This window comes from Pseudopodoces humilis, chromosome 6 (assembly GCF_049639895.1).
Source record: "Pseudopodoces humilis isolate 2021_Gansu_Grassland_sample_001 chromosome 6, ASM4963989v1, whole genome shotgun sequence".
Taxonomy (NCBI): Eukaryota; Metazoa; Chordata; class Aves; order Passeriformes; family Paridae; genus Pseudopodoces; species Pseudopodoces humilis.
The window spans coordinates 25,626,122-25,650,423 of record NC_142205.1 but is presented as its reverse complement, the minus strand read 5'-3'; the positions used below and the strand labels follow the sequence as shown (position 1 = coordinate 25,650,423).

The following is a 24,302-nucleotide window of genomic DNA, read 5'->3' as shown; positions in this document are numbered from 1 at the left end:
TGATGGCCCCAGGTGTAGCAGGCTTGCTGCTGTATTAAAAACAGCAATGACAGCAAGTAGTATGTACTTCACACAGGTTTTAGTTAGCTAATGCTGTCAGGGCATCTCACGTGAACTTAAAAGTGCCACCAGACTACAGGTTTTTGTTCTAGATGGCATTTTAGGCAAGGGAAAATCTTCATGATGAAGGAAGGACAGTAAGTGTAGGTGTTAAAAGTACTTCTGACCAGTGGAAGAGTTGAAAAGAGCTGGTCTGTGCAAGTGAGATATCCTGCTAGTTTGTTGGTTTGAAAACTTTCACATTGATGTTTCTCATGAGTGTGGTGCTTCCAAAAGGTGACACAGATCTGGTCATAATTTTATAAGTCCTTGTCAGTGTGTAGACTGTTAGGATCCTCATATCTATTGAACCCGTGCAATGTTCCCTTTAACCATGATATTTCTCTCTCTCTTTGTCACTCAGCTTGATTACCAGTGATACTCTTTAGTTTGAAAGTGTGCTGACGTGTGCTTTGGTTACTGTCCTCCCACACAAGGCCCAGCACGCTTGACTTAACCTTTCCATCCACAGCAGCTTGCACTGACCATGAATATGAAGCTGACTATGAGCTTATGAACATTAAATTTCTTTATGCTTTAGCATCTTTATTGTTTTTTCATGTTTGCTGTTTGGACAGTTGACAGCAATAAGTATTTTACATTGGATTTTGCATTTTCAAAAGGCATAGGGTAAATCCTGGTTCCTGTGGTTACCCCGCATGTGTTTGGGTGGACAGGAGTCTGCAATGTTAGAAGGGAGGACGAGAAGGGGGAGAGTTTGGGCTGCAATGCTCATTAACTCTGGAACTGCTGCACAGAGGATGTTGGAGTAGGGACATCACTTACCTCTTTATTAGTGTGCAGAAACCATTTGCTTCTACAGAGAAGGGCAAAAATGTTTAAGAGTCTTATTTTGAAGGATGCTGCTGTGGAGTCAAGTAGAAGGCATCTGAGCAGCTGATCTGGGGAGGTGCAGAATGCTCTTGTCTTCAGTGGCAGTAGTGGCATTTGCCATTAGGATCAGACTTGTGTGAAAACTTTCTTGTGTAAACAGGACTGTTATAACTGATAAAAACCAACCAGGATATAAATGAAAAAAAGCAGAATGAAAACCTGAACATTTTGGGGGGGTTGTTCATTTTGAAAGTCTCTTCCTAAGGAAAAAAGGTCCTTCTGTAAGGGTTGTTTTGGTTCTTGTAATTTGAATATAGAAGAGACAGAAGCTACTGAAATTACAGTGGTGGTATTTTAAGGAAGGAAAAATAAAAGCTCTGGGGCCCACTCTGAAGCTGTAGGTTTCAGGGTAAAATTGCGTAGCTTCATTGCGACACTAATATTGTGCAAATACTTCATTTAGAGCATAACAACATTACAGAGCTTCAAAAAGCTGTGCTTCTTACTTTTCTATTTTAACAGATTAATAAATTATACTGCTGTTTCCTATTGTGCTTACCCTTTATTATTTTAAAAATAATTACCCTGATTTATGGGATCTCCTTAGTCATTGCATATGTGATTTAACTATTTTATATAAATGAAAGCGTGATTCAGTATTACAATGCTTCTGATCACTTCACTGATTGCTCTTGTTTTTTAATGTAAGATAAATAGCTTCTGAAACTAGTAGGTTTATAGAGTGCTTTTTTTGTTCCAAGTCACACGTCATAATGATAGAGCTTTCTTAACATACTTGAGAGTGAAAACTGTAAGTTGGAGACATAACTTAAAGCTGTTCATGTGAATGGGAGCAGCTTTGGGAAGCATGGGAATGCTCACTTGTAAAGGGCAATTCATAAAGAAACCTAAGTTGTAAAAAAAAAGGTTGGTTAAAAAGGTAGAAATTATTCCCTATTTTCTCTAACATCTACTGAAAGAAAAGTCAGCTATAAAATGAGAATCTGTAGTAATCATCTTTCTACAAGAATTTTGATTTTTATGAGATGCAGCAAATGAGACATAGATGAAGTTGAAAAGCACAGGTTGTAGCTGTTGAGATATAGGCATGGATGAGAATATTTACCTTATGATTAGACAGGAGTGGATGAATCTTAAAGGTCTTAAGAAGGAAGAACTGGAAAATAGATGAGAGAAGGCTACAGAAGGCCTAGTTTTTTTAAAAATTGTGCAGAAGAGAAGCTGAGAAACTTTAGTCTCTGAAGATAATTTAGAGAAAAATGCATGGAAAACCAGGCTTGTTGAAGGTACCTGGAAGATGCAGAAATTGCACATCAGCCAACAAAGAAACAAAACAAAATAAACAAACCAAAATAACCTCAGACTATTTTATGCTCTGTCTGCTATGGGGTAACAAGTCTTGTGGGTAGCACAGAGCAGCAGATATCCTGTGTTTTCATCCAAGTAAGGGTTTTTTGACAGTGCTGAACAAGACATTTTCATATGTCAGCATTAGAAATTACATATATGAACTTCTTGTAAATCTGATTGCAGAGCACATGGGAAGCTGGTACTGTGTTGAATAGGCATTGGTGGCTTGTTTTCAGATTGAGAGCCTGTCTTGAATGGATTATCCTATTCTGCATTTTAGTATTTTCACTACTGATGCTCTTGTTGAAATAGAAGCTCATCAAGATCTCAGGTGAAATAAAACTTGAAGGAGCTACAAGTATTTTGAAAAGCAAGTCTAGAAATTTATGTGGTATATTTGGATTAGGTGTGTGGTGCTTTATTTATCTTTTTTATTATTATTTTTTTAAAATTTTGTAGAATGCAATTCAGTGTGGACAAGTAAAAGAGGCAAGAATGCTGAAATATTCAGATAAAAAATGACAATAAGTAGCCAAGTGTCAGGCTGTCCCCAGCAGGACCCGGGTTACGGAATAGTGGATCATAAATTGGATGTGCATCAATGATACTTTGCAAAAGGCAGGTATTACATCAGGATGAAAAAACATGACTCCAAATCCTTATAATAGATAACAGGGCATTGGCTGCAGTGGTGCATTTGGTTTGGGGCAGTAAGTTTCAAGAAACATGTGGATCTGCCTGTGAGGTTCAGGGCAGGAGCAGCAGGAAAGATGAGCTTCCCAAAAGCCAGTGATGAAGGGTTGGTAAGTGGAAAAGCAATTGTTTAAAGCAGAGAGATGTTCTGGAATCTCAAAAGACAGAAAAGGCCTCTCAGCTCTGTGGTTGTGGAGTCCATCATCTGAACATTGAGAAAGTAGCTAAGGCAGCTGGTGCCTTGGCTGAGTGACCTCTTGGGTCTTGTTCTGGGCTCTGGTCACTTGCCTGTGTTGCTTGTGGACTTGGGCTCTCCTCTCTGCGTGGCTCAGGTTGTCCAAGTCTAGTGCACAGACAGCATGGAGGCTGAGTTAGGGCTGAATGCAAGGTGTCACTTGCCCAGCAGAGCCAGAGGGGAGTCCTGAGCAGGAAGAAAACAGCACAGAAATGAGACAGCTGGGCTGGGCAGGCTGAGAGCTCTGTGTGTGGACTTCACAAAAAACCAAGAGGACAAGACTTGTCTGAAAGGGCCTGAAGAGGTATGGCAGTTAATTTGACAGCTGAAGGGCTGTAGGTTATTTAAGGCATGATATGGTTGGAGACCTGGCTGATTTATTATGTGTCCTTTACTTTTATGAGGTTGCAGCACTGTATCATAACTGCGGCTGTGCACGTTTGATTGGCTGCCTCTCCATTGCAGGAGAAGAGTAAGTTACAGATAATGCACTGTAGTCATGGTTAGGAAGTTGGAGAATTTATTTTTGTGCTTCTCAGTCTCTCCAGTGCTGGTCATTGACATCTGGTGAGCAGCCAGGCCATGATAATAGATTCTCAGTTTCTTAATTTGCAAGACAGGGTTTAAAACTTTTCTCAATTATGTTTGTATTTTTTCCCCCTTTAAATTCTTTCTATCCTGTCAGATATTGAATCAGGTCAGACTAGATTAGGATGATAATCTCCTTTTCACATCAATTCTAGCCATTTTTGAAAGGTAGATAAAAATACTTGATACTTGCTTTTATTAATAATTAAAAAAAATATTTGAAAGGAGAAGGACATTCTTCAATGTAGTTGACACACTGGAAAATATAGGAATGGAAAATGTAGCCACCTAACACCTAGCTACAGTAATTATATTTGCAAAATCCGTAATTGCTTGCCTCAAGAGGGAACTGCAGAAATATCCAGCCAGTGCTTCTTATTAATAAATTGCAATACTGTTAAAAGAAACAAAACCCCAAAACCTGAAAGCCCAACCTTTCTCCATGCAAAGAACCCAAAAATGAAAACACCCATACATTTGGCTCTGGAGCATATTCTGTCAGAGCAGCTGTCTGTAGGCAGTGTTGGCTTAGCCAGGCTTTTCGTGGTTTTGCAAGTTTGAAGAGGCACTCCATAAAAGGAGATAAAAGTAGGGCTACACTTGTGAGAACACATGGGTCACATGCTGATGACCTCAGGATTTCCTACATGGGGGTAAGCATGGAAGAAAGAAATAGTGTGAACAAGGAAAGAGAGAGCATGAGGGAGACAAAATCTAGATATTTCTTGCCAGCTGGGCTGAAATTATGCATGTTTTCATTGAGGCTTTTTTCCCCAAATCTAATGTCCTTTGTATTGTTCAACAACCCCCCTATACACACATACTTCTGTGGGGGTAAGCACTGCAGTGTGTTCATCAGCAAGAGGAAATACACTGAAGAAAAATTTTCATCTGATAGCAAGGATATGGGCATCTGAAGCTGTAAAGCTTTTGTATTTAGCAGAGGAGTAATTCCAAATGTACAGAAGATCAGCTGTTTGATTGTACACTTATCTAACACTTGGATATTTCTTGTCTTACTGTATTCTAAGATGATTTTTTAAGGAATTGTGTAATCCTATATTTCTTCCATATCTGACAACACAGGTCTAATACTATGACTTCATATTACTGTTTAATATGCTGAAATAAAGAGGAATAGCTTATTTTTTTTGGATTGCATGGAAACAAGACTTGACCATACCCATTGTGAGCAAGGAGCAGGACTTCTAAAACTGTAAATCAGTATTGTGAAACATAGGCAATGTGAAATATGTTTGGCATTTTGAAAAGCTTTGTATAATAGTTTCTGTATAGTCACTTCCCTTTTGTTATTTTCAGCAAGAAGATAGATTAAAAAAGAAAACCGACACCATAAACCCCAACCTTTACTGTGACTTTGAAGCACATATATTACCTATTTGTTTTCCTTGTTGGGATTTAGAATTTTTAGACCTTTATTACTGTTCTAACCATATTTGCTTCTACAAGCCTCCCTCTAGAGGCATATATATATATCTTTAGTAAAGAAGCACACCAGGTTTGATAGAATCTTCTGTGAATACTTGTGTCCCATTCAGAGAGCGTGCAGGAATGTTCTGGTAAAACACTGCTACTTCTACAGTAAATCTAACATTTTTCTAATCTGTTAGCCTTCTTCCACCTCAAAAAAAGAGAATCTTTAAAAATGTCTCTCTGCTTCCTGCACTTTGGCATTGCCTGATTAGCCAGTGTACTAATTTTGTCTCTTTGTAGCAGAGATCTTGTTGGAAAGAGTGGGTTATGGTTGAATTTCTCAAGGCTGGCTCATGCCTGCATCTCTACTTCCCAACTTCTTCAGGGCTTGAGCTCTGCCTTGATTCTGCATTTCATGTCTGCTGTACGGGTGTAGAGCCCATGGAACCCATTTGCCTGTAGAATAAATGCAACACAGTTATGGTATGCAAGATGTCCTATTATTATAAAGGAAAGTAATTTAAGTAGGGAGGAGAGACAATTTGCAGTGGTCTCTTTAACATTTTTCTTGAGTCATTCTTTCTTGCTTCTGTGCACCCATAGTTTGTTAATGAGTAATGGTCAGCTAAAACAGAGCTGCACATTTGGCATTAATAACTGTTGCTTCTGATGTGATCTGAAAATGTCTTGAGCAGTAGGTTTGTTTTTAGTTTCACATATGCATTTAAAAAAAACAAACTATAAAATACGCAAAACCAGAAGAATCTTCCTTGGCATTAGGTTTAATAAGGTGGATTGACTTGTAAGGTGGGTCAGCTTTGTATTAGCTTTAATTTAGTTTAATTTAATTTAGTATCTTGTGATGAAGCAAACTGAGCCACCCTAAATCATGAAAGCATACAAAGGTATGACTTAGGAAGTACAATTACCAGAATGATGTGCTGTGCATCAGGGGGTTTCCTTTATGTTTTTCCCCCCAAACATTAGGTGGTTATCTAGTTGGATTCCTGTCCTTTGTCCTCCTGTCAGTGTCCTCTGAGTGAGCACTCACTGAGTGCCAGAATTGTCATGAAAATCTCTGAGCCCAGGAGGAGAGTGATTCAGATAAAATAGTAGTGTATTCCTCTAAGGGATTTCTGTGATTCTGGATACAAAAACCCCCTCCAATGTATATTGTCTGTCTGTCCTTCAACCTCAGTTAACCAGCAGGTGACATCCAAGCAATATGAGTACCCCTCTGGACACAGAAAGCAGGGCAGGTAAGTTACAGGAGCGGTGTTTCTTCTTCTTTGCACGTTGTTGTGCAAGAAAGATGTCTAGAGAGATGTCTTCAGCATGGTTATGTGGAGTGCTGAATTCTGGAGTTTGTGAAAAGGCTGATCTCCTTTGGACCCTCCTGTTCTGCCTTGGTTAATCTGGCAGCCCTGAAACTGCCAGGTCAGCCACACAGTGACAACGAGAGGGAGTGACAAAGAGTACTGCCTGCTCTGCCAAGTTATGTAGATTTCAGTAACAACTTTTGGCTTTTGCATGAAAGTATTTACTTTAGAGAGTCAATGTTCAAGTAAGGGGATACTGTAGAATATCCTGAGTTTGGAAGTGACCAACATAAAATAAACAGAAAACTTAAAATTATTTTTTGGTAAAAAAATCCAAGGTTGCATACTTGGTACAAAATTCTTTTTCAGCATTGCATGATAAATCTTTGTAGTATAGCTGATGGTAATGTTTATGATTTTACTTTTTTCCTTTATAGTTGGTTAAAGTGCCTAATTCCCCAATACATTCCCCTTAAAAAAACCCACCTCCCTTGTGTATGTTGGTTTTTGTCATAACAAATAACAGTTGCAGCCTTATCTGAACTTACCCTTTGTCATTCTTCCTGATGCTGACCATGATGTACCTGAATTCTTCATGCATGTTTTCTCTGCACTATTCTACATAAGACTCAGAGTGCTAAATGCATTTTAAGTGTTGATGAAACTTAATGGGCAATTAACTATAGTGTTTCTAGGGTGATGGAATTACAGCTGCTGTATTTGAAATTGTTCTTTGCGTCTGTTTACAAGGTTGTGTTTTCAGTTGCTTGTGGTTGTACCAGACTTCTGCTATTTGGGCTAAAGTTTCCATCCCTAAGTGAGGAGCTGAGTAAGGATTGGCATATCTCAAATAATTCAGTAATTGCTAATTGCTTCCACTTTGTGTGAACAGTGCCAGTCTTTCATAAGAGTTCATAAGTACTCTGGACTGGATGTTCTGGATGTGCTTGGCAAATCAATTTTTTGGATGTGTATTAGTTCAGTACCAGCCCTGAGCTGCTACTAGTTTTGTTCCAGATTCCAGCAGAAACTTCCTCTCTTATTAGAGATTTGGTTCTCTCAAAAGTGAGAGGTGGCACTATACAGTCTTTCTGTGGATTTCAGTGTAGACTAAGGCCCAGGACACCTGCCTCTCATTATCAGCTGTTCTTCCAAGGGGCTGCCTCTCCAGAGTGTTGAACTATGCTGTCATTCCATGTGCTGTGCAGCACCTGCTGAGCACCTGTGCCTTCTTTAAAATGCTCATAATTATCAGTGTAGGTGACTGAATCTGCTCAGATTTAGCCTCTGCTTTTGAATTTGCTTCTCTGGCCTTCTGCTAGCCTTGTTCAAAGAAGTTCCTTTTATACAGACCCCATTTTGGTCCAGGGTTACATCTGTATCTTCTGCTTTCTGTCTCATCAGGGACTTGTGTTACCTGTGTAACATCCAAATTTCTCTGGAACCTTAGTGGAACACAGCAGAAGCCTTCAAATGATGGGAGCACTTCAGCAACAGAACAAGGGAGCAGATGAGATGATACCGGTTTTAATAATAATTTAAACTTAGCAAGGGGGAAGCACTTCTTTTTTCCCAAGTTATTTTTTGTAAAGAAAACTATATTAAACCTAGGATTACATCTGATTGGAAACTTTCTATGTAAAGAATTGGTACTTTTCACTCAGCAAATTTACTGTACTCAGTGCATTTTCACAAGTGCAGATCTTTATACCCTCAGTTTTCAGACAACTTCTCCAGTTAAAGTCACATGAAGTGAAATCACTGTTATAAGTGGGAAAGAAATCAAGATATCTCTGCTAAAAGAAAAAGAGAATTAGATAAATTTCTTATATTTTTACAATTTTTTTTCCTTTCTCTTGTAGAAAAAATACAGAAAAGGATCTGTGGATATTTCAAGGATTAAATGTGTAGAAGTTGTAAAAAGTGATGGTATTATTCCATGTCAGAATAAATATCCTTTTCAGGTATGTTTTTTAATATAAAATACATAAATTACAGTGCTCTTTTCAAAAACACTAGATCATTTGGACATAACTGCCCTTAAACTTACTGTCAATTCCAAGTAATGAGCCTATTCTCTGTCTCTTTTGGGCTGGTGGGAGGTAGTTCAGGATTAATGGTTAAAACACATCCCCTGCAAGCTCTTCTGCCCTTGCAGTCCCTTCCCTTGGGAGTTGGGCTATGTATACTTTTCCTTACTCTCTCAGCTTGAATTTTGACTGGAAACTGCCCTGCCCTGGTCTTCTGCTAGAACAAATGAGCTGACAGCCCAATTTCTCTGTCTTCATTCTTTCACATTAAATTAAATCTAATTACCATGAAATTATACAGGAATAAGAAAATTTGCTTCTTTTTTTTTTTCTTTTCTTTTCTTTTTTTTTTTTCTTTTTCACTGTGAATTGAATGGAAATGAACACAGAAAACAAATTGCTTAGAGGGGAAAAGAAAAATGTGGGGGGTTGAATGCTGTGCCTCCTTACTATAGAGGGAATGGAGTGAGGAGGAATTCCACTGATCCAATTTTCCTAGAGAAATACTTGCTTTCTGCCAATACAAGCAGTGGAGAAATAAAAAATAAAAATCACTCCAGAGCAGTACTGAATTAGATGGGAGAATGTCTTATCACAAAGTAGCTTTCATTCATTAAATTGAACTGTTTTTAGAAAAAACACAGTGAAGAATGAACAAAGCAAAATGTGAAGCAAGCATTTTAAGGAACGCTGAAAAGATAATATACCATTACAAAATTCTTCGTAATTCTCCTGAAAACATCATATCTGAATAATAAACCTTAATAACTTTTCCCAGTTTCTGCATTTTGTGCCTGAATACACTAATTTTGCCAAATGTAACAGTCATTTGTCTTGTTCTGTTTCCTCTGTTTCTTTAGGACGAAATGAATTTACATTATGAGGTGGATGTATTTTGATTATTTCTTTTCTTCCCTCCAGGTTGTATATGATGCTAATACGCTTTATGTTTTTGCACCAAGTCCACAAAGCCGGGATCAGTGGGTGAGAAACCTGAAAGAAGGTAATGGCAATTGCTGGTACTTAAACTCTAACATAGGCAGATACCTATGCTTGAACTGTCTGCAGGGATTGGAGTTAACTTGGTGCTGTGTTTTGGATTTGTGGCCAAAGCAGTGTTATAAACATACCAGTGTTGTAGTTGCTGCAGAGCAGGGCTTGCACAGCATGGAGGATTTGCCTTTTTCCTTCTCTGCTCCCACAGTAGGTTGGAGGTGGACAAGAGGCTGGGAGGTGACACAGCCAGGAGAGCAGGGATCCAAAGGGATATTCCAGGCCATTTAAAGTTGTGCTCAGCAATAAAAACTGGGGTAGAGGAAGGCAGGGATTAGGGGTTTTTTTCTTCCCCGTTGGCCACTGCACAGGGGCTGGCTGGGCATTGGTCTGCTTGTGGGAGATGGTGAGTGATTTACTTTACTTCTGGGTTCTTTTTTTCTCTCTTTTGGTTATTAAAGTCTTTATCTGAAGCCATAAGTTTTCATCTCTTGTTCTTTCTATTCCTTCCTTCCCTCATTCCACTGGGTTGTGGGAGTGGGTGAGTGCCTGCATGGGTGCTTAGCTGCTGGCTAGCATCAACCCATGGCAAATTACAAAAATACAATGGTAGAGTTTCTGCTGCTTATATCCACCAATTTTAATTTGTTGTTGGGCCAGCTCATCGCTTGTATACGCAGGGCGTGGCAATAGGTACTGAGAGCCTCAAATACTGACTAATTTTGTGAAGTGCAGCTGAAATCAGAATTTGACTCTGCTTTTGCACCATGAGTTAAAAAGTTTATCCAAGCTAGCTGATGGCATCACTGAAAAGTTTTGTTTGCATGTAGCTAGACAACATTGTGGGCCTTAAGCTGATGTAAAGTGATAGGAGGTATCTCTGCTGAGATGTGATCAGATAGTTGCTTTCACAGTGAGAAAAGGGCTTATTTTTATTAGCCTCTTAATGCCCTCTCTCACCATCAGATGCTGGCATTAATTACAGGTGGTCTATAAAGTAATAAGAAATGATTTCTGGGCTGGGGGTCAGAGGGCCAGGAGTGATCTCTGGAATACAGCAAGCCCATAGCATGGGGTAAGGAGCCTTCCAGGCCAAAATGATGAATTATGCCACAGAATAGAGATAAATACCAGTTGTCTTTCCCTCCAGAGCACTGTTTGTAGATGAATTTGAGTCATTTGCAACAGTACCAAAGGAGGAGGCAGAGCTCCAAAGCCTAAACAGCTGCCTGCCTGATTCCAGGGGTGCAGAGTCTCCTTTCAATGATGTACCAAACCTATGCTAGGATGGTTGGTGTAGAGGAGGAGTATGGCACACCCTTCTGGAATAAAGTTATTACCCTCAATATATCCTTTATGATTGTTGTATCACCTCCATGTGAACTTGCAAGAAGAGAAGCTGTGCTAATAGAAGGGCAAGCAAAGATTATGCCTCATGTCAAAGATACTGTAATATGTATTAAAAATTACCCTCTTGCAGATTTTTTTTTGTATCTTTCAATATATGCTCTTTTTCTTCTTGTAGAAATAAAAAATAACAGCAATATAATGGTAAAATATCATCCTAAATTCTGGACAGAGGGAATTTATCAATGCTGCAGACAGACAGAAAAATTAGCACCTGGCTGTGAAAAATACAGTCTTTTTGAAAATAGTAAGTACATATGTTTTCTTAAGTTCTTCTGGCATATTTTTCTGCTTTTTTATATGATTCTGTCATCACACCTGAATGCCCTGGGTATGAGGCAAATTTATAGAGCATAGTCAATCATTGATATTGTGCCTAAAGTAAGTCAAAATTCATTACCAAATATTCTGTAAAAAATAGAAAAGCCAGCAGAATATCCTTGCAAAAAATGTTTAGAGAAATCTGAAAGGAATTATTGGAGTTGCTGAATTTTATTTTTTTTTCCTCCCGTTTGAAACTTATTTGACCAAGTGTTTACCTCAGACTGAGGATAAAACCTTATGGTTAAAAGGACTCAGCTGCAAATCTTGTCAGCTCTTCAGTTATTTATTAAAACCTCTGCGTATCCATGTGAAAGAATAGTAACTACATTGCATTCAGTGCTACTACACCAAGCTAAAAATGATACAGGAAGGTTTAATGTATGTACAGACACTGGACTGAATTTCCTCAGAGGTTTGTAAACATTCCTGTGCTGAGCCTGGATGAGCTGTGGCTTCTGTAGGCAGCATCTTCCAGCATCCAGATTGCAGGTACTGCTGTAGTGCTGCAATATTGTCCAACAAGGGATCTAGTAGTAATTATTCAGTCCTCCATTTAAGGAAAATTCTGTAGTAGGGAAAGAAATTGAGTCATTGCTTATCTCTCAGTTAAATCTGTGTCAACCAGTGATTTCTTATGTCTGCACAGGCAATCAGGGGGACCTGACCTGGGGATTTAGTTGCATTAGAAGACTTGAGAATAAACAGGGGCTTGTGACTGATCTGAATCAGCAAAATGAAAAGCATGACCTATAGCTCAACCTTTTAAATGTGGGAAAAAAAAGCAGGAGAAAAAGTGCAGGAGAAAATTTTGGTTCTGAAAGATGTAATGAGAAAATACATGCAGCTGTTACGCATTATTTAGAAAAGCAAGGGTCAGTGGCTTATTTTTTTAAAAAAGGCAGATGTTAATACTAACAGACTGTTAGACCATCATGATGACAAGAGCACTGCTTCGTTTTCTTACACCTTTCTTATCTCTATCCCTTTTTTATTTCTCATAAAATTCTGCATCTGAGGTCTGGTTCAGAGCTCTCTGTGGCATGCTCTGGTGTGGCATAGATGTTGCCAAATCTGTGATCAGTGTAGCCTGCCAGCTAATTTAGGATGTTTTTGCAAGAATATTCAATATTTTTTCCTATAACTTAATTGGAGTTGCCTTTGCTTTCTGAATTTCTAAGCCATACTGAAGGCTTGTTAAGATATTCAAGCCTAATCTGAAATTTAAACCCTTTATTTTGTTTTAAAATTTATAGCTAAATTAATAGGCATAAATCCTCTCCTGTGCTTTGTTTCTAGATGTAATGAGATTGTCCTCTTCAATGCCAGAAAAAAGTGCGGTAGGTAGAATCTTTAAAATATTGAATAGATAATTACTGCTTTTTGGAAAAATACTTTCATTTCCCAAAATACTTGCTGTATCCTGGAGCAAAGGTCTATTTCTGTATACATCAATGGGCATCATGCTCTATCTCAGGGTGAAAAAAAATCCCACTGAAATTTAGCTGCCTCTGTTGGCTGTATCTGTACTGCTGGTGGAAGATGCGGGCAAAAAGCAAATACCAGCTTTGCTCTTCACTGGCAGCACAGATCATCCCCATGGATGGCACCTGTGTGGTTGGCTGCCACAGACCCCAGCTGCCCCCCAGGCCACCACTAGCCCAGGACTAGCCCAGCTTTTGCCTCCAGGATGCACTGGTGTGAGGGTAAGGGTGAATGGGGTGGAAAGATGGAGCAGCGTGCAATGATAATTTAATAATGTTGTGTTGTTTTCAGCGAAGGCCTCCACCACCTGTTCCTCCAGTTGAAGAAAATGGGAATGAAGAGGAGGAGATAGTGGTAGCAATGTATGACTTTGAACCTACAGAGCACCATGATTTAAGATTAGAGAAAGGTGAAGAATATACAGTGATTGAGAAGAACGACATTCATTGGTGGAAGGCGAGAGACAAATATGGGTAAAAATGGGTTCCTTATTTTTTGTTATAATGTTCATAACTCTATCTCAATTTTCTATTTTCGTAGAAGCTTATGTTGCCTATGTGTCAACACAACTACATTAGGCCCAGGCACTGAAATTTCATCCATATATTCTCATGCAGAAACCAATTTTTAAAAGTTTTGTACTTGATAGATTGTGGGACCCAAGTGCAAAGAAAGCTGCAGAACTGGAAGTCTTTCCAATTATGTTTACTTTCCAATTTCATCGTTCCCCAATTAAAGCACCAGCCATCCTTTAAAACCTCACTAGACCGGTAAAGCATTCCTACATCCCTAGGGAGCATCTCATTAGGGAGCAATATGGTTAACATTTAGCTCAGCAGGCTCCAACTTCCAGACTTGAATAATCATCATTTTATTTAATAGCTGGATCATTAGGGACGATCTTTGAATAAGTTGAGAGAGAATTGCAGTGAGATGCTGTAATGACTACAACTTCACATTCCCTGTATTAGAATTCTCCCTGCGGTTTCAAAGATGAAAGTTTTCATATTTCAATATTTATCAGGCTCCTGTTGCCATATGTTATGAGTAATTGTGAATTATCAGGCTGTGTCAGGCTCCACACATATTTCCCGTGTCTGACTGGGACTTCTGAGTGCCAAAGAGTGTCAGAGCAACAGAGGGTTTTTTACTCTCCTTCATCCCTTCTGCAGGTTTTCTTGGGCACTTCTGCTGCCCATGACACTTTTCCAGGGGTGCTGAAAGTTAATGTGGAAATGCTGGTGCAGAAAAGTAGTTTCTGAATAATCAGTAGCAGAGTGGAATGGTCAGTAATTAATAAATTACTTCAAGAGACCTCTGGTAATTAGCAGAATGAAACAACTGTCCTCTAGGCATGCAATTTTACATGTTTTCAATGATATATTCTATATTTTCTTAGAAAACAAGGATATATTCCAAGCAACTATGTAACAGGAAAGAAGTCCAACAACCTTGATCAATATGAGTAAGTGAATGCTTGAATTAAAATATGGAATATCATAAAATGAAACCTATGCTTAAAGAATGACAATGTATTTTTAGCATTTTAAAAGCAACTGTTCACATATGGTAGCACCTAGAGGTTAAACTTGAACAACTGAATAGGCATATATTTTTTCAGGTTCTCCTTATTGATTATGTTGGGATTTTTAATGTAGGGTCAAGTCAGCAAGACAGCCATCAGGCATGTAGTATTTAGGCTATCATGGTTAAAGCAAAAAAAACCCCTCTTAATTCTCTGATAGACAAAGGGAAACTTCAAAGGAAATGTACCCATTTTAAATGTGCTAAATATTTTAATAGTAAAGTGACATGTTCATCCAAAGTTTGTAGCAGTGAACGGTAGAGGAGAAAACACTGCAAATAAACATAAAAGATTGGGTATTTTGGAAGCTCTATTTTTCAAGAAAATATGTAATTTGATGCATTTCAGGCTTCAGTGTATGCATGTAACTTAACGGCTATAAATGTCTGGCTTTTTTTTTTTTTAATGCTTTTTCCAGTTGATGTTTAATTAGGGAGTACTTATTTAAGAACATCAGGGTAAAATTTAACACGATAGTCTCCAAACCTGTTCTTGATACTCAAACGTCATTATAGGATAAACTGTTATGCCTGAGAACTTAGGACATACTTCATGACTTTTAGATAAAATTAAGCTGTAGGAAAATAATAAATAAAACCAATTTTCAAAGCTACATTAGTAACTCCAAAATTTTTCTCTCAGCTACATATGGCTCCTACTTGCCATGTTTTGACAGAAGGCAGAATTTCATCTGGGATTTTGCCCTTAGCTTGACTAGAGGCAATTCTTTGTTGCTTTCTCATCTTAGAAACTTGTTAAGAGCTCTGCTCAGCTCTGGGCTGGGCTGCAGGGCTAGCAGAAAGGGAAGGAAGGAACTGGACTGCCTTATCTGGTCCAGCCACTTTGTGCTTTTACCACCTTGGGGCCAAAATTCTGAATCTCTGTGCAGTCCAGGGAGCATTACTCCAGGTCATGTACCAACTACAAGAAACCACTATCTCCAGAACAGACAGAATCTGATTAAAGGCTGCTGTGCCACTTCCCTGAATGGTTACTGAAATAACAGCATAGCTCAAAACAACTGCACCACACCATTTGCAAACTGCCTGGTTTTCCTTTTCTTATTATTCTCTGTGACTGGCTGCCATGCCCATGCTTCTATAGCTGCTTTAACCTGCCCATGCAGCACAGAGCTCAGAGATGTGTAGGCATGACAATTCATAGTTTCAGCCTCCCCTTTTCGAGGTGGGTCCTCCCTGGGAGCCCAGAAGTATGGAGATACTGAATAACAGAGCAGGCTGACAGCCAACTGCACGGGTGGTTTGACCAGTGTGCAGGCAGCTGCTTCCCCAGGGCTGCCAGCCTTCCCCTTGGGCTGCTCTGCACAGCAACTACTGCCATCAGCCTGGACATGTTTGACAAGTGTTTTTCCAAAAACTTACATCAGTTCCCTGAGTATTATGGGCTTTTGTGGGATCTCCCTGGATTTGTTTCAGGGCTTTTTTATGGGATAACCACACAGTGTAGTAGAGACTGATTTTTGCACTTTATCAAAGATTCAATTTTTGATCTTTACTACCATGAAATTATTTAATCTCTAGCTTCATAATACTTTGCTTAAAGCATTTTAGGTAAATCATGCACCTTGGGGTAGTTTTATTTACTGATGTTGTGTTGCAGGTGGTACAGCCGAAACCTGAACAGAAGCAAGGCAGAGCAGCTCCTCAGAAATGAGGTGAGCACATCAGCCTTGCAGTATCAACTGTGAAATTCACTTTAAATAGCTGCAGTAGTTAAAGCAAAGGCTTATTTTGGCAAATGCATATCCTGGAACCAAGTGAAAGAATCATGCAGCTTAAAAACCAGTAGCACAAAAATGATAACGTGCTTGTGTTTTAGGATAAAGAAGGTGGTTTTGTGGTGAGAGACTCCAGTCAGCCTGGCCTGTATACTGTTTCTCTTTATACAAAATTTGGAGGGTGAGTTTCTATGGCTTCTCTGCTTGTCTTGTCTGAATCTGGTTGTATCTCTATCCAAAATCATTGGTTGGGGGAAAGCCAGGAGAATAGTAAAAAAAGAAGCAAGGGCTGCTGTGATGGAAAAGATGGGTGGCTAAAACAAACTTGTCCACTCCATGGTTAGGTCCATTTGGTTTAATCCAGTGTAGACTTTAACCCCCACCCGAAGGAGGAGGTTTTGCTCTCCCACCCCATTTGTTCTCTTTTCTCCTGAATTTATGTCGGCATGTGTGAGCTGGACTGGGGAGCTCACTGGGCTGAAAATTAACCTTTTCTGGGTTAATCTTCCACTTGGTTTGAGCAGTGAGATAAAGGCAGGTTGCCAGTGCTTAGGATGTTTGATATTCAAGCTGCTCCCAAAGTGTGTGGTACTGGGCACCTGTGCTGGCCTTTCAGTTTACTTTTCCTTGTCAATCTGCTCCTCTCAAAAAATTCACAACAAATGACATGATGTTATTGCTAATGGTTATTGTTGTTATTATTTTCCCAGGGAAGGTTCATCAGGAATAAGACACTACCATATAAAAGAAACAGTGACGTCACCAAAACAGTACTACCTCGCAGAAAAACATCTCTTTAACTCCATTCCAGAAATAATTGAATATCACAGCCATAATGCAGCAGGTAGATGGATTGGATTTTTCTATCCCTTGAAAAGGTGTTTGAGACATTTTGATGTTTTAATGAAATTTTGGGGGATTTTGTTGATCCCCCCCTTTCAGGGATGCCATGAAACGCTGCAGTTTCACATTATTTCAATTTAGAAAATAATTTGAAAGATTATATATAGATATAAAATGTATAAAATGTTACTGTCTCCAGAGTAACAGAAGAACAGATGTATCAAGTCAGGAAAAATTCTTCACTTAGCTCCACATAGTGCTTCTCTCAGCTGTCTGTAACCCAAAGCACATGGATAGGAATGGTGCTTTCCCATACTCTCCAAGCCCTAGCTTTTTACCTGCTGGTCACTGCCACTTGAAATGATCTAACCTTCCCATACAGCAAACAGCTGAGGAAAACAGTAATGTGTTGTTTAGAAAATCCCTACTCCAGTTCAGATGCATAGGTGATGGCTGCTGCTGGTCTCTGCCCACTGTATGATGGAATGGGGAGAGTACAGGAATTGGGTTCAAGGCACAGATACTAATGCTTCTTTTTTCCAGTTGTGGTCTGTGCATAAATCTTGCTCATGAGCTGTAGTTTCCAGATCTTTACATCAAACTCAGATGGCCCAGCATTTCCTGATGACATTGTGGAAAATACATACTCCCAAAAACATACTCCCACTTCTCATTTATTGTAACTGATTTTTCTACTTATTCTCAATGGGAGTCTGCAGTGAGCGAGAGGCTGAGTTGCTGCCTGGTGCTGTTTCAGAAATAAGCTGTGTCTCTTGAATTATCATTGAACCTCAGGTCTTGTTACCAGGCTGCGTTACCCAGTGACCCCAAAGAAGACGACAGCACCAACGACAGCAGGATTCAGCTATGGTGATTTCCTGTTATGTTCATCTACACATATTCTAATGATTTTATGCATGCTAAGATGCTACAAAGCTTTCTAAAAGTTTTGAAAAGATCTGATTCTGTGCTCTGACTGGCTATATGAACTTATGCTGGTCCAAGCTGTACTTTCAAGACTCTTGCAGAGTTTCAGCATGCAGAGGCACCACGGCTGGTAGTGTGCCAGAGTGTGGTGTGTGGTGCCAGGACAGTATTGAGGAGAGGCAGAATGTGCCACTGGTGCTCCAGGGGAATTTGGTGTTTTCCTGCATGCTTTCTGCCATGGATATCTTGAGCTGTGCCTTACTAGAGAGCTGTGCCTTTAGTTGCTTCATTAGTCACCAGAGTTCTGACTCAAACACGACCCTTTGATCTAAGTTGAGGGTTTACTTTTTTAAAATATAAATTTAGAATAGCCATTTTTCAAGCATAGCATACCAGGTGATGTGAGCAACTTTTATGCATCAGCACAACTTTAGTGGCTTTTTGTTGAAATCAAATCTGATATTATCAGTATGTAATTACTGGCCTCAGGAAAGTATGAATTTTGACTTCTGTGTTAGTCAGGAGTTGTTTAAAGGTCACATCTACCTAAAGTTTGTTTTGTGGTGTACAGAAGTGTTCAGTTTTCAAGTTAATTTTGAGACATTTTCTGCCTAAATTCCTTAGTTTGCTACTAGTCCAGTTTCCCTTTCCTCTTTCTTATCCTCTGCCAGCTCAGTAGGTTCCTTAACTGTTGGTTAATTTGTTTTGTTTTATAGAGAAATGGGAAATCAATCCCTCAGAACTGACATTCATGAGAGAGCTGGGGAGCGGTCTGTTCGGTGTGGTGCGCCTTGGGAAGTGGAGGGCACAGTACAAAGTGGCCATCAAGGCAATTCGGGAAGGAGCCATGTATGAAGAGGACTTCATTGAAGAAGCTAAAGTAATGATGTGAGTTGTGTGCTTGGCACTTTGATTTCCAGTCCTAGGCCTCTGATGCTGTGTAGTGATTATAAATAAATGCAGGAGGAGGTGGTATTTCTGCAGTTTTGTGTGCTGGAGGACTAGCACTGGGTGGAGGAAGTAATAATGACATGATCTCAATCTTTTCAGGAAGCTAACACATCCTAAACTAGTTCAGCTGTATGGTGTGTGCACACAACAGAGGCCCATTTACATCGTGACAGAGTTCATGGAGCACGGCTGCCTTCTCAATTACCTGAGACAAAAACGGGGAGTTTTGAGTAAAGACACTCTGCTTACAATGTGCCAAGATGTATGTGAGGGAATGGAGTACCTGGAGAGAAACAGCTTTATCCACAGAGACCTGGTAACATCCTGTTAGGCGCTACACTCTTCTTTTAAATTTTTATTTTTGAATATAGCTATCCTTTTTGAAATGGCCTCTTTGTTTACAACTGCTTCTGTTCTTGAAGAAAAATGGGTGGATGAAGTTGGCTCTTTATGGTCTAATCAAATCTCTAAAACCGCTCTGTACAGAAAATCATGACAGGTTTTTCTCTCCCAAGAAAATGGAATAAAATTTCTCTGAAATTTTTATAAATAGTAGCAATTTGTGCTGATATAATAGCCTATCTTCATTCTGCATTGGTGCCATTTTCACCACATTATTCCTTGAGATGATAATTTTTTTCTTGTGATCTTTTACACGATAGTGTAGTTGTGAAAACAGTGCTGTCAAGAGGAGATGTACATGTATTTTTTATAATGAGAATACACCACTGAACTTGGTAAATGGGTTAACTTGCTAAGCAATGAATACAAAGACCTGATAAGATTGCTGTAATTTGTCTGCAAGAGACTCCCAAGTTTTTCATCCAGCTTTGACCGTTCCCCTTGCAGGCTGCCAGGAACTGCTTGGTGAGTGACTCAGGAGTGGTCAAAGTTTCGGATTTTGGAATGACAAGGTATGTGTGAGTGTGCAAAGGTATTCATGGAGATTTGGAAAAATTCACCTAACCCTTGTACTTTGCTCAAAGGCATCACATACCAAGCGAAATTGCATATAAAAATGATCTTTATTGACCTCTCTAGGAAACAGCCTTTGATGGGGCTGGTTTTGCCTTTTTCTTTTCTTTTCTAGTGCCTTTAATGCTTGCCTGTTCTGTTTCCTTACTCATTTTAAAAAAGACAGAGCTTATGTTTCAGAGAGCAGAGCTGCTGCAGAGATAATAGTTAGTCTGTATTTTGGTACATAGATGTTAGAAAGAGGCTCTTCAGTGAGTCTGGGATTCTCTTGGGGGTAGATGGTTCAGAGTTGTGCAATCTGAAGGGCTGGAAGTTGCTGAGATCTGGAGGGGAGTTAATTTTCTGCCCTTGTTAGCACCTGCGCGGGTGATGTGTTGGTGAGGCAGTGGTGGGAGCAGCTCTTCCAAGAAAGGTGTCAAAGCACTGTGGTTTGACTTTTGTCACATCTTTGTTTTGCTAAGCTTCTATGTCCCCTGACATAGGGGGAACTGAACTCAGACCGGCTGGTAAAAAAATAGAACGTGAATTTTCTGGTTTTCCCTCATTTTCTCTCATAATAGTGACATTTAACTTGCAGGTGGCCTAAACCTGTGTTGTAGAGCTAATAAATCACAAGAAAAGGACTCTGGGGTAATATGAAAAATGAACAGAGTCGTAGCTGAAGCTGTAGTACTGCCTATTTTTATTGTGTGATGCTAATGCCTGTGGCCATTAGGTGGCAATATGAGCTTCTAATATTCCAGTCAGAATCTAAATTAAAATTTCCAGGTTTGGAGGCTGACAGAAGGATATTATGTCTGTATTTTTTGTGTGTGTGTTTGTGTTTTTTTTGTTGTTTCTTTGTTTTTGTTTTTGTTTTTTTTTAGGTATGTCCTTGATGACCAATACACGAGTTCTTCAGGGGCTAAGTTTCCTGTGAAATGGTGCCCCCCAGAAGTCTTTAATTACAGCCGATTCAGCAGCAAGTCAGACGTCTGGTCGTTTGGTAAGATACTCATCATGGAAAAGAAAGTGTATTCTTCATATTTTATCAATAGCAGTTAAGCTCCAGTTATTGGGAAGGATTCAGACATCTGAGAAGAAGCTCAGAGAAACCATTTGTCATGGTTTTATTAGTGATAAAGTTCCACATTTAGTTCTGTTATTCATTAAAACCCATGCTACTAGAATAAAATATTTTCAGTGATGAAGTGTGCAAAAAGTGTCTACAGTATGGATCTCAGACTATTTATCTATCAGAAAGCTTGAGTCCAGGGCTCAAAATAAACACATGTTTAAGAAGCTAATTTTTTTCTTTTTTTTTCTTCCACCCCCCCCAGGTGTTTTAATGTGGGAAGTATATACAGAAGGAAAAATGCCCTTTGAAAAAAGCTCCAACTATGAAGTGGTAACAATGGTTAGCCAAGGACATCGCTTGTATCGGCCCAAACTGGCCTGTAAGCAGATGTATGAAATGATGATGATGTGCTGGCAGGAGGTATATATCTATGCATATATTTTAATTATTTTTGCTTTGAATTGAAATAAAGGTTGATCTAGAAACAGCAGTTACCTTCTCTAGCATTCTGAGTGCATCCAGATCTTTCAGCTATTCATGTGCCTGTTCTTAAGACAATGATCTCCTGGTTTGCAGCTGAACTAGAGCTGTGATAAAATAAAATATTGAAGAAATTTCTATGAAATAAATGAACTGTCAGATTAAGTATGTATATTAAGAAAGCATTTAGTAACATAATTAAATCATTCCTCATTTCAGAGGTCAGAAAATAAAGTTGATATTAAAAGAGGCATCAGAGAATGACACCCAAAATTCTTAGGAGGATGAACACCTTGCATGAAGAAAGATTGGAACAGTTCATTGGGGACTGGTGGGAATGGGGAAGAGAAATAAAAAAACCTGTAAAACTATGTAAAATAATTACATGAAAAGTGTATTCCAGCAACACCTCTTTATACTTTTTTCAAAGCATAAAGTAAAGGTGTTGCTTACAGAAATTAAGTGACACATCCCAAGATCCAGACAAGGAAATATTTTTTTTATTTCATACCTAATGAAATGCTGAATTCCTTGTGAAAGAATGATGATATGATCAGTAATTTATCAAAATCAACACAAGTTTATTGATTTCTGATCACAGCTGAGCATGCTTTTTATTTTTAGAAACCAGAGGAACGCCCAACTTTTGAAGAGTTGCTTCATGCAATCATTGACATTGCAGAGAGTGAAGATGCTTTTTGAAAAAAGGCAGCAGCAGCACAAGCAGAGGAAATGAGGCACTTCCCAGGGATATGTGGCTTCACAGTTTCTTTTTACAAGCTTGGTTCTGTAAGCTGTTGGATGCTGCTAAACAGTGTGGGGAACCTGTAATATCTGATGCACTCCAGAACAAGGAGAGTTTTACATGATGTTGGGAAATGAGCACACAGTATCTTCAGCAATATTGGCAATATTTTCTCTGAATTTCTCTATATTTTCTCTGAAAAGTCAGCATTGCATAGCTGTAAAATTGAGCTCTTTATGGAGGGAGAAAATGTGGCCAGAGGCCAGGAACCTCATTTGCATTTAGTGGGTTTGGTTCATGTACATACAGTCCCCGTTTTTGAGTTTCTCTTTACATGGGCAGTAGTATTAGTAGTGGTTTGCTTGCTTAAAAACGGAAGGTATCTACAAATGGCTTTTTACTGACACTGAAATGTTTCCCGAGATTCTCCAGAAACATTACTTTCCTTGGTTGATGGGTGTTTATCAAGAAGACAAAATGTACCTCTTTCGTTTGCCCATAGTAATTTTTTACCAGCACAACCCTCAGTTGTGCATACACTCTAAAAGCTCTGCTTCATGACCTGTGATATGCCTGCAGTCATTGCAGGCTTGGTTTACCAGAGACCTCCCATGCTTAGTCTTCATGTTACTAATGAAAAATAAGTCCAAGATTCAGCACAACTGGCTGTCAGTGAACCATAGTACCATGTTTTGGATTAATTATAAAATAATTTATATGCTGTATGTACTGTAAATATATAAATTGAATGCATTTATTTATATAAAATGGTGGCGGGGGAGTTTGTCTTGAAATAGTCAAGCACAAATTTGTCCTTCCTTCACTTAAACACAGAATTATATACAGGGGGCTGTAAATGAAAGAAATTCTTGAGTGTGTTTAAAAAGGGCTCATGTTTCTGTCTGTTGTCTGTATATACAGTGATCTCAACTTTCTGTTCACAACAGAAGATATCGTATTGCATGTGTGTGTAAATAAACTGAATGTTAACTGCTGTTTGGAACCAACTAATTTGTAGCCTATAATTTACTGTCAATGCATCATCATAAGTCAAACTAATTGTTCACATGAATATGGCATTATGGTAGTGCATGTAAATATATGTATATATGGATATATAGATATATACACTCTGGTGTGTATACATACACACTCTCTCTCTCTGTTTATATATATATATATATGGTAGAATGAATACATATTTAAATTAATTTGGCTGTGATGAAATGTCCAGCATTACCTGATCTCCCTGGAAGTTACATGCCTTATCCCCTCTGCTGGAGGCTAAAATCTCCACAGTCTTACTGAAGCCTACTTCAGTTAACCTAACTTTGTAGCAGTGCATTTGAGGAGTATTTGTACTCCTGTTTCACTGTAGTCACCTTCTAAGTAGCTCTATTAAATGTTATAATTTTCTGTTGTTACTTGTGCTGTCATGCCATGTCTAATAGCAAATAGATTGTGCCTAAAGTTGTTTTTGCAGGTAGACAGAGAGAAGTATGGTGAGGTTTATTGCCAGTGATATTAAGGACAACCATAGCTGGCTTAATACATTCCATCATTCTTGCATTTGAGTATTTCAGTAATCAGTTTTAGGGATGTTTATGTCCCCACACTGCTTTACTTCATGTTTGCCTTTATGTTCAAAAGGAGGAAGCCTCCTCTTTCTTGGAAGAAGTGCTTTCCTTTTCTCATGCTGTTCTTTTGAAAAGCTACAGGCTGCCAGAAGTGGTTCAAATGCCTATTTCCTTAATGACAAAGTCTCAGAAGATCATTCTAACCATGCAAACTAACCTGTTCAATTGTTGAGTCTGAAACCACTCTCTAATTAATACCAACGGCAAATATTGTTAAAAGGGAAAATCTAGGGGTTCTAATCTACCTTGTAGAAAAAATAGTGGAAAAAGCAATGTGGAACATGTAAGGTAAGCCAAGCACATCTTTCCTTCCCTAACTACTGTTTTGAGCCCCACTTTCTCTTAAGATCCTCCAAAGTATGGTGTTGCTAACTCTTTCAACAATATGTCATGTCTTAAGTAGTATTTCCCTTAAAATCCAAATGAAGCTTAGGAAATCATAAGATTAACTGCTTGCAATGAACCCTAACCTATTTCTTTGCAATAATTAAATATTTTTCATTATTTTGTATCATAAAACACAGCCTATGTGAACTTCCAGCAGCAGTTTTCTCA

The 24,302-nt window shown here is 38.9% G+C and overlaps 1 protein-coding gene across 3 annotated transcripts in view; it reads left to right on the top strand.

Annotated features, from left to right (window-relative positions):
* TEC (tec protein tyrosine kinase) overlaps positions 1-23,141 on the top strand; it is a 44,443-nt gene extending 21,302 nt beyond the window's left edge. For 2 of the 3 annotated variants that reach the window (XM_005517728.3, XM_088056804.1), the window contains exons 3-18: positions 8,436-8,537; positions 9,525-9,606; positions 11,122-11,250; positions 12,624-12,664; positions 13,101-13,282; positions 14,209-14,274; positions 16,015-16,069; positions 16,234-16,313; positions 16,843-16,976; positions 17,771-17,845; positions 18,619-18,790; positions 18,953-19,169; positions 19,703-19,767; positions 20,695-20,813; positions 21,148-21,305; positions 21,990-23,141. In XM_005517728.3, coding sequence (XP_005517785.1) covers positions 8,436-8,537; positions 9,525-9,606; positions 11,122-11,250; positions 12,624-12,664; positions 13,101-13,282; positions 14,209-14,274; positions 16,015-16,069; positions 16,234-16,313; positions 16,843-16,976; positions 17,771-17,845; positions 18,619-18,790; positions 18,953-19,169; positions 19,703-19,767; positions 20,695-20,813; positions 21,148-21,305; positions 21,990-22,067 — 1,755 coding nt within the window. In that variant the 3' untranslated portion in view covers positions 22,068-23,141. The remainder of the gene's footprint in view (positions 1-8,435; positions 8,538-9,524; positions 9,607-11,121; positions 11,251-12,623; positions 12,665-13,100; positions 13,283-14,208; positions 14,275-16,014; positions 16,070-16,233; positions 16,314-16,842; positions 16,977-17,770; positions 17,846-18,618; positions 18,791-18,952; positions 19,170-19,702; positions 19,768-20,694; positions 20,814-21,147; positions 21,306-21,989) is intronic. The other variant, XM_014259132.2, reaches the window with a different exon arrangement.
* The last annotated feature ends 1,161 nt before the right edge of the window (positions 23,142-24,302 follow it).